This window comes from Bos taurus, chromosome 15 (assembly GCF_002263795.3).
Source record: "Bos taurus isolate L1 Dominette 01449 registration number 42190680 breed Hereford chromosome 15, ARS-UCD2.0, whole genome shotgun sequence".
Classification (NCBI taxonomy): domain Eukaryota; kingdom Metazoa; phylum Chordata; class Mammalia; order Artiodactyla; family Bovidae; genus Bos; species Bos taurus.
Window position 1 is genome coordinate 29,237,906 of NC_037342.1, and position 14,483 is coordinate 29,252,388.

Below are 14,483 nucleotides of genomic sequence, written 5' to 3' on the forward strand. Positions count from 1 at the left end.
TATTTCTTTAATGTTCTACCTATATGAGATGACAGATGTTCACCAAACTTGTGATGTATATTAAGTCAAATCATCATGCTACATACCTTAAACTTTCAGTGCTGTATGTCAATTATATTTCAGTTAAACTGGAAGAAAAAAATAAAATGAAAGATGTGAAATCACCATATACACTTATAAGTTTATATGTTAATTCTGCCTCAATAAAGCTGAATTAAAAAAAAATTACATAGCAACAACAGCAACAAAATAATAAAGACATGGAGTGGAAGATTTCTTCTGAAAAGAATAGGTCATAACCTTGTTGCATTTTTATTCTTTTTGGGGGATCTTTTACTCCCCTCAGTATATCTTCTTGCCTCTTGCCTGGGTGATAACAGCAACCTCCCAAGTAGTTGTGATGGTGAATGATACATTTCTTAAGTACAAAACTCTTTATTTATTTTTTAAAATTATAAGTATTTTGGGGAAAGATGACTGTTCTGGGACTTTTAAGCGAGCTTATTTACCATTTTTAAAGTAATCAACTGTAATTTTTATACTCTCTACTTTTCCATATGTCTAAAATATCATCTTATATTTTTAAATATAAGATACAAAGATATATTTTTATATTTTATAAATACAAAAATATATTTTAGACATACAGGGGCTATTTTAGGGGCTTCCCTGGTATCTCAAGTGGTAAAGAACGCCTGTAATGCAGAAAACCCTGGTTCGATTCCTGGGTGGGGAAGATCCCCTGGAGAAGGGATAGGCTACTCACTCCAGTATTCTTGGGCTTCCTTGGTGGCTCAGAGAGTAAAGAATCTGCCTGCAATGTGGGAGACACTCCAGTATTCTTGCCTAGAGAATTCCCATGGACAGAGGAGCCTCGCGGACTGCAGTTCCTGGGGTCGCAAAGAATCGGGCACAACTGAGCGACTGAGCACACATGTTTTTAAAAGGATATAATTTACAAAGCAAGATTCTTCCTGAAAGTATTTATTTATGAAGTAGAGCTACTTTTTTTTTTTAACTTTTGAATTCTATACTACATAACTTTATGCCAGCATAATTAAGGTAAGTTTCAACATAGAATTGATAGACTCAGGAGCATAAAATTGTATTACTCTCTTAAATGTGTTTCTTTCTAAACTTGCAGTTGTTATTTGGGAAATAGAGCAGTTGATAGGATTTATTCTTGAGATTTCATGTGAGAAAATGTGCACAATGTTCATGGGAAATAAATCAATCAGTAAAAATAAAGATCTGTTTGGTAGAGGAAAGTTATTTGTGCAAGATATAGATCAAACACTTTTTCACTATAAATTGTTTTTACCTAGCTGCTTGGACATAAGTGTGATAGTAACTATCTCCCAAATAACCTGATGACCTATCCTTGATGAATAAGGACATTATGTTCTCCTGTAATCACTGTAAAACTATATTGATGTTTTGAAACTAAAAGAATACTCAAATTGACTAACTTGTTTTTTTTCCAGCTGCTCACCTGTAGAGGAAAGATTTCTGTAAAACTGAGGAACCTGACCAATAGAATGTTAATATTTCAGAAATCGTATCCTAGTATTGAGGCTTCTGATATGTGTAAATAGTCTTTCTGTTACTTGTCCTTCCTTATAAACTTCTGGGTTCCTGCAATGAAGAGACTGTTAACACTATACTTAATTTTCTTACTACTCTGCTAATGACATTTGGTCATATCTTCCTTGGTGCTTTGTTTTGTTTAATGAAATGCCAGACTCTGAAAAAAAGGCTGTTGTCTTGATCATTGCCCAGTGTCAAAACCTGTGTGAAACATTGAGCCACTTAGTTTTTCCTTTTACAGATTGTTTGTGTGACTGGAGGTGAGTTAGTGTGGGTTAATCAAAGAGCAGAAGATAAATTTAGACTCACTAGATTGGTTCCATGTTTTAGGTAAAAATGAAAGGAAAGTTTTGGGGCCTTGTATAACTATTCAGCCTGCCTGATCAGACCTCTGTAGAAATTTGTTTTTCCTTGAATAAGTTTAAGCTATTTATGGGTCTGCCAAAGCAGAGAGCAATCCAGTTTTGAGTCACAGGGTACCGATTAATAATGTGTGTAGGCTTAGAAAAAATTATTTCTTTACTAAGTTTTTCTCTAGGTGTGTTATTGAAAAATAGGAGTAATAGCTTCATTTTCCTCTACTTCACCTTTATCTTATGAATGACATAGTGTAATTAAAAGAGCAATGAAGTAGAATCTGAAAGTCAGCATTCTAGTAGTAGTTATATCACTAAATAACTGAGTGTGACATTCTACGGATCTGAAGATGTTGAGAAAACACATGTAAAAAAATGATTAGTACTTATTTACATGTTCCTTGCAGGTGCTGTTGGCAGCAGCAGTCTGTACAAAAGCAGGAAAAGCTATTGTTTCTCGACAGTTTGTAGAGATGACTCGAACTCGGATTGAGGGCTTGTTAGCAGCTTTTCCAAAGCTCATGAACACTGGAAAACAACATACATTTGTGGAAACAGAGAGTGTCAGATATGTTTACCAGCCTATGGAGAAATTGTACATGGTACTGATCACCACCAAAAACAGCAACATCTTAGAAGATCTGGAGACCCTAAGGCTCTTCTCAAGAGTGGTAAGAGTCCTGTAATATTGCATTAAGGTTTTTGGAGTTTAAGTTTTTGTGTGAAACTATTTTTTCCCCAAAGCAGCTGATGCTTATCATTTTGTGTGTTCTATGCACCTAGTCCCCGTCCCAGCATCTTATGTCACATCTCCTTTTACTGGATATCCTAAGACTGTAAATATTACAAAGGAGAGTATGAAAATTGCTCTTTTGTTTCCCAGTTCCTTAGCGGTAACTATAACCTGCCATTGTGGTTCTGACACTTGTTTGGCCATATTTTTAGATAATATTCTTTCGATGAAATTTGTTGATGTAGCCACACATCTGGCATACAAAGGCTTATGCCAGAGACTTGCTTAAAGAGTAGTGGAAGGAGCTAGTAAAGCGATTCAGGCATATTGAAATATATGTATTTTATAGGATAAGAATTGGAAAGCATAACTGCTGATACATTCTAAATATTTCTTTTCCATTGTTCCTCATGATTAGATTCCTGAATATTGCCGAGCCTTAGAAGAGAATGAAATATCTGAGCACTGTTTTGATTTGATTTTTGCATTTGACGAAATTGTTGCCTTGGGATACCGGGAGAATGTTAACCTGGCACAGATCAGAACCTTCACAGAAATGGATTCCCATGAGGAGAAGGTGTTCAGAGCAGTCAGAGAGGTAAATAGGGTCTTCTTTGAGACTGCTGGTTTGTGTCTTTCTTTTAGGCTTCTCTGTCTGACTTTCCTTTCTTTATTTACTAGTCTGGTCTGAATTCAAAGCTGCATCCAAGTATGTCTCTTTTCGTAGACTCAAGAGCGTGAAGCCAAGGCTGAGATGCGGCGTAAAGCAAAAGAATTACAGCAGGCCCGAAGAGATGCAGAGAGACAGGGCAAAAAAGCACCAGGATTTGGGGGCTTTGGAAGCTCCACAGTGTCTGGAGGCAGCACAACTTCTATGATCACAGAGACCATCATTGAAACTGACAAACCAAAAGTGGCACCCGCACCAGCCAGGTATAATCTAGTGTAATCACCTAGAGTACAGGTGGTTCTAGAATGGCAGATGAAGGCTATATGTGTGTATCTCAGAGCAATATCTGATTTCTAGGCAAACTATTAAATAATGTGTGCCTTGATAAAGTAAGTTGTAATATTAAATTTGGCTGCATATTGATAATATGGGGATAAGGGAGAAATCTGATGGCGGTGTTTTTCCTTTTGTGTGAAAGAGAGTTCTTCTACAAATTTTACCTTGAAGCTCAATTTCCTATGAGAGTTGCCTTATATTGGAAGAAGAGTTATTTAACTGTTAAAGGGACACATACTTTTAATCTAGTGTTCATAAATGGATTTCAGGGAGAATCTAAACTACCTAAAGTTATATGAAAAAGTTTGTTTGTACATAAGTATATTTATCTGGATAGAAGGTACAAAGTTTTCCTCGGATCATACATGCTTATCAAAGTATACCTTTGGTCTTTGGGTACTTGAAGCTTATGTGGTTCTTTTGTTTGTTTGTTTTTCGGTCATGCCCCTATAGCATGCAAGATCTTAGTTCCCCAACCAGGGAGTGAACCTGTGAACCTGTGCCCTGCAGTGGAAGCACGGAATCCTAACTACTGGGCCAAAGAGAATCTCTGAACCTTACATGTTAATAGTGATCCAGCTGCCAGTTCAAACAAGAAATAGTTTAGTGGTCCACTAAACACTAGGAAACTTTAGTTATCCCTTGAGGTATTCACATTTCTCTTAAAGAACAGCTTTAGGGAAAGCTTTAGTGATAGGGAATTATTAATTAGTTTTTAACTTTTTAAATCATGTGTGTATTTTTTTTATTTTTGCATTCTTCCACTTAGACCTTCAGGCCCTAGCAAGGCTCTGAAACTGGGAGCCAAAGGAAAGGAAGTAGATAACTTCGTTGACAAATTGAAATCTGAAGGCGAAAATATCATATCCTCCAATATGGGCAAGCGTACCTCTGAAGCAACCAAAGTGCATGCTCCACCCATTAATATGGAGAGGTAAGTGGTAACTTGTTCAGTAGGAACAGACCACATGGTGTTAAAAATTTTTTTATCTCAATACTTTATAAATTCTTTTTGTGTTTTTTAATTTTTCCAGATATAAAAGACTTAAGAGTATATTCTAAACAGCAGGGTTCTACTGTATATTATCACACAGGGAACTACATTCAATATCCTGTGATAAACCATAATGGAAAGGAATATGAAAAAAATAAATATGTATAACTGAGTCACTTTGCTGTACAGTAGACATTAAACACAACATTGTAAATCAGCTACACTTCAGTAAAATTTTAGGTATGAACATGAGATATTCCCCCTCTGCCCTCTTCGAACCATGACTGGGGACTCTTAGCCTTCCGTTTTCTGTTTAGAACTTAACCTTTCTACCAACTCTGTGGTGGTTAAATTAAACAAAAAATAACTTTTCTTCATGCTTAGTTTATACTTTGTCTCTTAAAATGGACTTGAGTTGGAGTACTAGAACAGTGATTCACTCTGTACTATATTTTGGCATGTCTTTCTCTAATTAGGACAAAAATTATAAATATCTTTAGTAGCAAATGTGTTATTTTTGCTTTTTAAGTATTTAAAGCCAGTATAGAATATTTTGATTTGTCTCTTATCGCAGGACTATGGTACTGGTTGGTAACATTTTTAAGTGGTAGTTATCAAGTTCACACTTTCATGACTCAGATTTCTTGTCTTGAAGCCCAGACTTTCTACTGTTACTGATGATTTTGAGGTCAGGTGAAAGATGAGTCTGGGAGGATACCTCTATCAGGTGTGCTTCAAAGAGGAGTATTTTGTGTGTCTTATTTTATATGAAATGAACAGTGTTTTGCTGGGATAAATCTTTCAAATCACTGAAGTTCCTGTGTTATTCCTGGTTGTTGCTCTGAGGGAGACAGGTTTTACACTATTTTAATAAGGTGTTGGAGACTATCATGTACTAGAGAGAGCTTGAAACTCTTTTCTGAATGTTGGAATACTTCTTGAGCATGGAGTGAATGCTTATGAAGGTAAATGACACCATGCATTGTCTTTAGATACATGTCTCTGTGGTCTTGAGTCTCATGCTTTTGTTTCTGGGAAGACTTAGAGGTTGGAACAGAATAAAGTAGGATGCCAGCACGGTTTTTTAAACCACTGAAGTTCACCCAGCTAAAACCTGTTTTAGTGAGGAATATGGATAGATGGTACTTAATAATGGCCCATAACAGCAGTACCTTTTATTTTACTTATTTTAAAAACTAGATTATACATTCATGTAGTTGTTCAAAAGTCAAAAGGTTCAAAGGATGTTGCACTAAAACTTCTTCCCACACAGCCGTTCAAGGTTCTCTCTTCAGATACAACTAGCATTAATTAGTTTTTGTGTGTATCTTCCAAGAGAGATAATATATGGATAGATGAATAAAAATATGGTGTAATTTCTGTTTTTCTCTTGTTATACATAAGTGGTGGTGTACTTGACACATTTTCTACTTGCTTTTTTTCACTGCAGTTCAGTCGCTCAGTCATGTCCAATTCTTTGTGACCTCATGGACTGCAGCCCGCCAGGGCTCCCTGTCTATCAACAACTCCCGGAATTTACTCAGACTCATATCCATTGAATCAGTAATGCCATCCAACCATCTCATCCTCTGTTGTCCACTTCTCCTCCTGCTTTCAATCTTTCCCAGCATCAGGGTCTTTTCAAATGAGTCACTTCTTCACATCAGGTGGCCTAAGTATTGGAGTTTTCAGCTTCAGCATCAGTCCTTCCAATGAACACCTAGGACTGATCTCCTTTAGGATGGACTGGTTGGATCTCCTTGCAGTCCAAGGGACTCTCAAGAGTCTTCTCCAACACCACAGTTCAAATGCATCAATTCTTCGGCGCTCAGCTTTCTTTATAGTCCAACTCTCACATCCACACATGACTACTGGAAAAACCATAGCTGTGACTAGACAGACCTTTTCGGCAAAGTTATGTCTCTTTTTAATACATTGTCTAGGTTGGTCCTAACTTTCCTTCCAAGGAGTAAGCGTCTTTTAAGTTCATGGCTGCAGTCACCATCTGCAGTGATCTTGGAGCCCCAAAAATTAAAGTCTGTCAGTGTTTCCATCGTTTACCCTTCTACGTGCCATGAAGTGATGGGACCGGATGCCATGATCTTAGTTTTCTGAACATTGAGTTTTAAGCCAGCTTTTTCACTCTTCTCTTTCACTTTCATCTAGAGGCTCTTTAGTTCTTCTTCACTCTCTGCCATAAGGGTGGTGTTATCTGCATATCTGAGGTTATTGATATTTCTCCCGGCAATCTTGATTTCACCTTGTGCTTCATCCAACCCAGAGTCTCTCATGATGTACTTACTCTGCATAAAAGTTAAATAAGCAGGGTGACAATATCCAGACTTGACGTACTTCTTTCCATATTTGTAACCAGTTTGTTGTATGATGTCCAGTTCTAATTGTTGCTTCTGGACAACAGATTTCTCAGGAGGCAGGTAAAGTGGTCTGGTATTCCCATCTTTTGAAGAATTTTCCAGTTTGTTGTGATCTACACAGTCAAAGGCTTTGGCATAATCAATAAAGCAGAAGTAGATTGTTTCTGGTATTCTCTTGCCTTTTCTATGATCCAGCGGATGTTGGCAATTTGATCTCTGGTTCCTTTGCCTTTTCTAAATCCAGCTTGAATATCTGGAAGTTCATGCTTCACATACTGTTAAAGCCTGGGTTGGAGAATTTTGAGCATTACTTCGATAGTGTGTGAGATGAGTGCAGTTGTGCGATAGTTTGAACATTCTTTGGCATTGCCTTTCTTTGGAACTGAAATGAAAACTGACCTTTTCCAGTCCCACGGTCACTGCTGAGTTTTCCAAATTTGCTGGCATATTGAGTGCAGCACTTTCACAGCATCATCTTTTAGGATTTGAAATAGCTCAGCTGGAATTCCATCACCTCCACTAGCTTTGCTTGTAGTGATGCTTCCTAAGACCCACTTGACTTCACATTCCAGGATGTCTGGCTCTAGGTGAGTGATCACATCATTGTGGTTATCTGGGTCATGAAGATCTTTTTTGTACACTTCTTCTGTGTATCCTTGCCACCTCTTCTTAATACCTGCTTCTGTTAGGTCCATACCATTTCTGTCCTTTATTTTGCCCATTTTTGCATGAAATGTTCCCTTGGTACCTCTCATTTTCTTGAAGAGATCTCTAGTCTTTCCCATTCTGTTGTTTTCCTCTATTCCTTTGCACTGATCACAGAGGAAGGCTTTCCTAACTCTCCTTGCTATTTTTTGGAACTCTACGTTCAAATGGGTACAGCTTTCCTTTTCTCCTTTGCCTTTAGCTTTTCTTCTTTTCACAGCTATTTGTAAGGCCTCCTCAGACAACCATTTTGCCTTTTTGAGTTTCTTTTTCTTGGGGATGGTCTTGATCCCTGCCTCCTGTACAGTGTCATGAACCTCCATCCATAATTCTTCAGGCACTCTGTCTATCGCATCTAATTCCTTGAATCTATTTGTCACTTCCACTGTATAATCATAAGGGATTTGATTTAGGTCATACCTGAATGGTCTAGTGGTTTCCCCTACTTTCTTCAATTTAAGTATGAATTTGGCAATAAGGAGTTCATGATTGGAGCCACAGTCAGCTGCCAGTCTTGTTTTTGCTAACTGTATAAAGCTTTTCCATCTTTGGCTGCAAAGAATATAACCAATCTGATTTCGGTATTGACTATCTGGTGATGTCCATGTGTAGATCTTCTCTTGTGTTGTTGGAAGAGAGAGTGCTATGACCAGTGTGTTCTCTTCGCAAAACTCTGTTAGCCTTTGCCCTGCTTCATTTTGTACTCCAAGGACAAATTTGCCAGTTACTCCAGCTTTCTCTTGACTTCCTACTTTTTCATTCCAATCCCCTATGATGAAAAGGACATCTTTTTGGGGTGTTATAAGGAAATTTTTTCCTGTAATTAAGTGAAAAATCAATTGATTACTGGGAGAAACATCAATAACAGATACGCAGATGACACCACCCTTATGCAGAAAGCGAAGAAGAACTAAAGAGCCTCTTGATGAAAGTGAAAGAGGAGAGTGGCTTAAAACACAACATTCAAAAAACCAAGATCATGGCATCTGGTCCCATCACTTCATGGCGCATAGATGGGTAAATGATGGAAACAGTGACAGACTTTAATTTTCGGGGCTTTAAGATCACTGCAGATGGTGACTGCAGCCATGAAATGAAAGACGCTTGCTCCTTGGAAGAAAAGCTATGACCAACCTAGACAGCATATTAAAAAGCAGAGACATTACTTTGCCGACAAAGGTCCGTCTAGTCAACGCTATGGTTTTTCCAGTGGTCATGTATGGATGTGAGAGTTGGACTATAAAGAAAGCTGAGCGCCGAAGAATTGATGCTTTTGAACTGTGGTGTTGGAGAAGACTCTTGAGAGTCCCTTGGACTGCAAGGAGATCCAACCAGTCCATCCTAAAGGAGATCAGTCCTGGGTGTTCATTGGAAGGACTGATGCTGAAGCTGAAACTCCAATACTTAGGCCACCTGATGTGAAGAAGTGACTCATTTGAAAAGACCCTGATGCTGGGAAAGATTGAAAGCAGGAGGAGAAGTGGACAACAGAGGATGAGATGGTTGGATGGCGTCACCGACTTAATGGACATGAGTTTGAGCAAGCTCCAGGTGTTGGTGTTGGACAGGGAAGCCTGGCGTGCTGCAGTCCATGGAGTTGCAAAGAGTTGGACACGACTTAGCAGCTGAACTGAACGGATAAACTTATGAAGTTAATGACAGAGCTGTGGTTATGTGAGAGAATATCATATTCTCACAAAGTACATTCTGAAAAATGTTTAGGGGTAAGGGACCATGATGTATATGATCTGCATGTAAATAATTCAGGAGAAAAAGTAAAATATAGTTACATAGAGATGCAAATGATCAAACAAATGGGATAAAATATTAGCAATAGATAAAAAAGTATACATATATTCGTGTTACCATTTTAATTTTTTTTTTTTTTCTTTTTTGGCCACACCATGCAACGTGTGAAAACTTAGTTCCCTGACCAGGGATTGAACCCACTCCCTGTGGGTGCAGCATCTTAACCACTGGACCACCACAAAAGTCCCTGATTTTTTAATTTTTGATATTATTTTCAAATAAAAAACTTTGTCAGTTGTTCCTCTTTTTCTTGTAATTGCTCAGTATTCATTTTGTCGACATACTTTTATGTATTTAAGTCGTCCTCCTAGTGATGGACATTTGTTTCTAAACTTTTGATATTGCAAACAGTTTTTCAGTGAATAACATACATTGTTTTGTACAGGTGCAGACTTATCTGTACAATGAAGAATCGCTAAACCTAAGGATATAATGCTTTATTTTATTTTCTATAGTGATAAAGTATTCTTTTCCTTTTTTAAAAAATTGAAATGTAGTTGATTTACAGTGTTGTATTCATTTCTGTTGTACAGCAGAGTGACTCAGTTATGCATATATAGATATAGGAATTCTTTTCTATTATGGTTTATCCTGGGAGATTGGATATAGTTCCCTGTGCTATACAGCAGGACCTTGCTTTTTATCCATTCTAAATGTAATAGTTTGGCGTACAGCAACAAAGACCCAAAGCAATCAAAAATAAATTTTTAACAAAATGTAATAGTTTGTATAATGCTATAAATTTTGATACATATGGCAGCAACACCTTAAAACAAGTTGCTGGTGGCTAATCAACATTAAGCCCCAGAGAAAGAGAATTCTGGTTTTTACCTTTCTGAACAAATTCATTTTTCTTTCTCTACAGTGTGCACATGAAGATTGAGGAAAAGATCACATTAACCTGTGGCCGAGATGGAGGATTACAGAACATGGAGCTGCACGGCATGATCATGCTTAGGATCTCAGATGATAAATTTGGCCGAATTCGTCTTCATGTGGAAAATGAAGACAAGAAAGGAGTACAGCTACAGGTGCATAGAGGCTTTTAATAAGGGATTATTAAGGTTTTGTCTACTTAGCACAGTCTTGTTCAGCTGGAGTTCCAGTATGAACCATAGAACACAGATGATTATTTATTTTATGTAACTAGTACCATTCTAAATGCATAGGAAAAAAGTTAATCTGTTGTCTACAGTGGATGCCTTGAGTCGATAAATGCCTTCCCAAGCCAGTTGTGAGTGATTGACAGCAGCTGTATTAGTATGGCCTTTTAATATTGAAATTGAGTGAAAGGTCATTTTGAAATCTAATAAATGACTTCATACTCACAGAGGTACAAAGAGATGCTTATCTGTTACTATTATGCAAAAGTAAATTCATTTAGGATTTTGGTTGAAGTATAGTTAAAGAAACAACAAGTTTTAAAACTTAATGGGCAGGTATTTTATTAAAACAAATTATGACACTGCACATGCTGCTGCTCTATAAACTGCCAGTGCTTGTTTTGTTAGCTGAAGGGTAGTATCTAATGGTATATTCGAAATGTACATAGAATTCTTAAAAATAAGTATGTTCCACCTATGTGGCTTCTTTCTAAGAAGCCTTTATAACAGTTGTTCTTGTTACATTTTATTTACTTATTTTCAAAAATTTTATTTATTGATGGTTTGGCTGAGTCTTTGTTGCTGCATAGGCTGCTCTCTAGCTATGGTGTACAGGCTTCTCATTGCAGTGGCTTCTTTTGTTTCACAGTATAGGCTCTAGGTCCACGAGCTTCAGTAGTTGAGGCTTCCAGGCTCTAGGAAATAGCCTCAATAGTTTTGGTGCACAGGCTCAACAGTTGTAGCTCACGGGCTTAGTTGCTTCGTGGCATGTGGGATCTTCCCAAATCAGGGATTGGTCACCTGCATTGGCAGGTGGATTCTTTACCATTGAGCCACAGAAGTCCTGTCTTATTTTATTTTTAAAAATTTTTGGCCACGCTGTGTGGAGTATGGGATCTTAGTTCCCTGACCAGGTATCAAACCCACCTCCTCTCCATTAGAAGTGTAGAGTCTTAACCACTGGTCCACCAAGGAAGATTGTTATATTTTATTTAGATAGTTGATCTTACATCTCTTGTCACAAGAACAAAGCCTTTTCAGAGAAGAAGATGATTTTGTCTGCTTTTTTCCCTCCTTCATAGTTCAGTTCAGTTCAGCTCAGTCGTGTTCAACTCTTTGCCACCCCATGCACTGCGGCGTGCCAGGCTTCCCTGTCCATCACCAACTCCCGGAGCTTGACAAACTCATGTCCATCAAGTCAGTGATGCCATCCAACCATCTCATCCTCTGTCATCCCCTTCTCCTCCTGCCTTCAGTCTTTCCCAGCATCAAGGTCTTTTCAAATGAGTCACTTCTTCGCATCAGGTGGCCAAAGTATTGGAGTTTCAGCATCAGTCCTTCTAATGAATATTCAGGACTGATTTCCTTTAGGAATGACTGGTTGGATCTCACTGCAGTCCAAGAGACTCTCAACAGTCTTTTCCAACACCACAGTTGAAAAGCATAACCAACACACAATTGTCTTTTGGAAGTAGTGCTTATATTATTTGACAGTAGCATTGCTGGCTTGTAAAGTGTATGTAGTCATCAATCCAAAAGTTTCTTCTTTTCCCTTTTTTCCCCTAATATGACTTCTTTAAAAAAGATTGGTCCGTCTTATTTGGCCTGAGTTTGAGCAACTTTAGCTCTCTACACAAAATTGCAAGTAAACTTTGCACAGAGCTTTTCCCTCTCCTTCGTTAGTGTAAGGTGAGCACTACTGTGTGACAAAGACAGCGGATCAAGCTCTGACCCTGCTCTTCTATTTGGCAAGCTTGGCCTCACCATGAGGCTGCTCCCCCTAAAGTATTTTTGTAAAGGACTTGGCTGATGGTCTTTTAACTTTTTCAGTTACAAAATTACTAACTTGTTACTTACAAACAAAATGGTTAGAGTAAAAATTACTTTATTGCTATTTTTAAATGTCTTAAATCTTTAAAAGTCTTTCAGGGACCTCCCTGTTGGTTCAGTAGTTAAGATTCCACCTTCCAATGCAGGGGATGTGGGTTTGATCCCTGGTGGGGGAACTAAGATCCCATGTGCTATGGGGTTGCTAAGTCTGCTCACCGCAGTGAAGACCCAGTGCAGTCAAAATTTTTTAAAACACAGTCTTTGAAGAAGGGAAATCTTTCTTCAAAATCAAAAATAATTGGAATTTTTTAGGCACCCTGTTTTAGATGTTTAGATTATGGGCCATGTAAGACCAAAAAGAATTTATTTCCTGTCTTGTCATGTCTGAACCTCAGAAATTTTCTTTCCTTTCTCATTTCAGACCCATCCAAATGTGGATAAAAAACTTTTCACTGCAGAATCTCTAATTGGTTTGAAGAATCCAGAGAAGTCATTTCCAGTCAACAGTGATGTAGGGGTGCTAAAGTGGAGACTGCAGACCACAGAGGAGTCTTTTATTCCACTGACAAGTAAGTGCCTCTGGCCAGTCCTACTAAGCTAGTCTGCACTGAGAATTGGAAATAGCCCTGACTTGTGCACTTTTATCCTTACTGCCGTAATTCTTTTTGACAAAATGACCTTTTAAAATGGACTGTATTTTAATGATTAGATTTAATTTTTAATATCTTTAGTTTTGAAACCATTGTTTCCAGTAGTTTACATTAGAATGTTTTAGGGCTTGCTGGTATCAGTTTTGGTTTGCAGTCTTAACTTTGCCTCATTCTTTTCCTAATGTTCTAGTATACTTGCTTTGCTTTTGTCTTCAGTTAATTGCTGGCCCTCAGAAAGTGGAAATGGTTGTGATGTCAACATAGAATATGAGCTACAAGAAGATAATTTAGAACTGAATGATGTGGTTATCACCATTCCACTCCCGTAAGTTCCCCACATAATCACTTTTTCTATAGTGAGCTTATAGAACTAGTCTTTTAGAACTCAGTTTTGGAGGCCACACTTAGCTGACTGTCCATGCTAAGATATATAAGATACAAAGGCCAGTTGTGAAAGAAGCTTGGTACAAAAGACTGCATACTAACTGTATGATTCCATGTATAAGACATTCTGAAAAGGTAATACTCTTGGGAGAGAAATCAGGCATTTGACTGCAGAGGAGCACAAGGAAACTTTGGAGATGATGGAAATATTCTGTGACTTGATTGTAATGTGCTTACAAGCTACATTTGTCAAAATGTATACAACTGTATACTTTTGAAGGAGTGCATATTACTGACTTTAAAGCCAAACATACAAAGCTGGTTGTAGTTCTAAAGCTGTGTTTTCAGATGTTGGTCTTCAGTTTGTTCCTGTAGTAATGAAGGTTTCCAGAAGGAGGAGCCAGTTCTCTGTTTTGTTTTGCAACTCTTAAAGAAGAAATTGAGTCTGTCAGACTGAATTCTTCTTTTTTCACCTTCTTTGCTAAGTTACCAGCTAAAGATGAGAGTATGATTTCAGGGTACTATTTTGGTGAAACAAGATAGTTGCATTAGTTTCAGAAAGTTTTCTAACAACTTCATTGAGGTATGGTTGACATGCAATAAACTACATATGTTGAAATTGTACAATTGGATAAGTTTTGACCTATATGCACCTGTGAAACCATGATCACAATTAAAATAACAAAAAATCCATCACCCCCAGAAGTTTAGTTCCAGTAAGTTTTGATGTATGCTTAAATGGCATACTTTCTAGGATCACCTAGAAATACTCTACTTTATCTCCTCACTAGCATTTCTAGTGACTGAACTATTATTATTTCACCATTGAATCCCTGCTCCTCTCCTCTGCCTCTCAGCATCCCCATGATTAAGTATAGGCCTTAATAATGAATACCTAGTAAGTATATTCTTAGTGTGTTTTTACTATTAAATTGCCCAGTTATTATTACA

At 37.7% G+C, this 14,483-nt stretch overlaps 1 protein-coding gene across 1 annotated transcript in view; it reads left to right on the top strand.

Annotated features, from left to right (window-relative positions):
- The window catches only part of ARCN1 (archain 1), a 28,577-nt gene that overhangs the window by 10,204 nt on the left and 3,890 nt on the right, over positions 1–14,483 (top strand). The window contains exons 2-8 of the mRNA NM_001195013.1: positions 2,351–2,614; positions 3,095–3,274; positions 3,404–3,609; positions 4,452–4,616; positions 10,431–10,596; positions 12,920–13,067; positions 13,365–13,473. Coding sequence (NP_001181942.1) covers positions 2,351–2,614; positions 3,095–3,274; positions 3,404–3,609; positions 4,452–4,616; positions 10,431–10,596; positions 12,920–13,067; positions 13,365–13,473 — 1,238 coding nt within the window. The remainder of the gene's footprint in view (positions 1–2,350; positions 2,615–3,094; positions 3,275–3,403; positions 3,610–4,451; positions 4,617–10,430; positions 10,597–12,919; positions 13,068–13,364; positions 13,474–14,483) is intronic.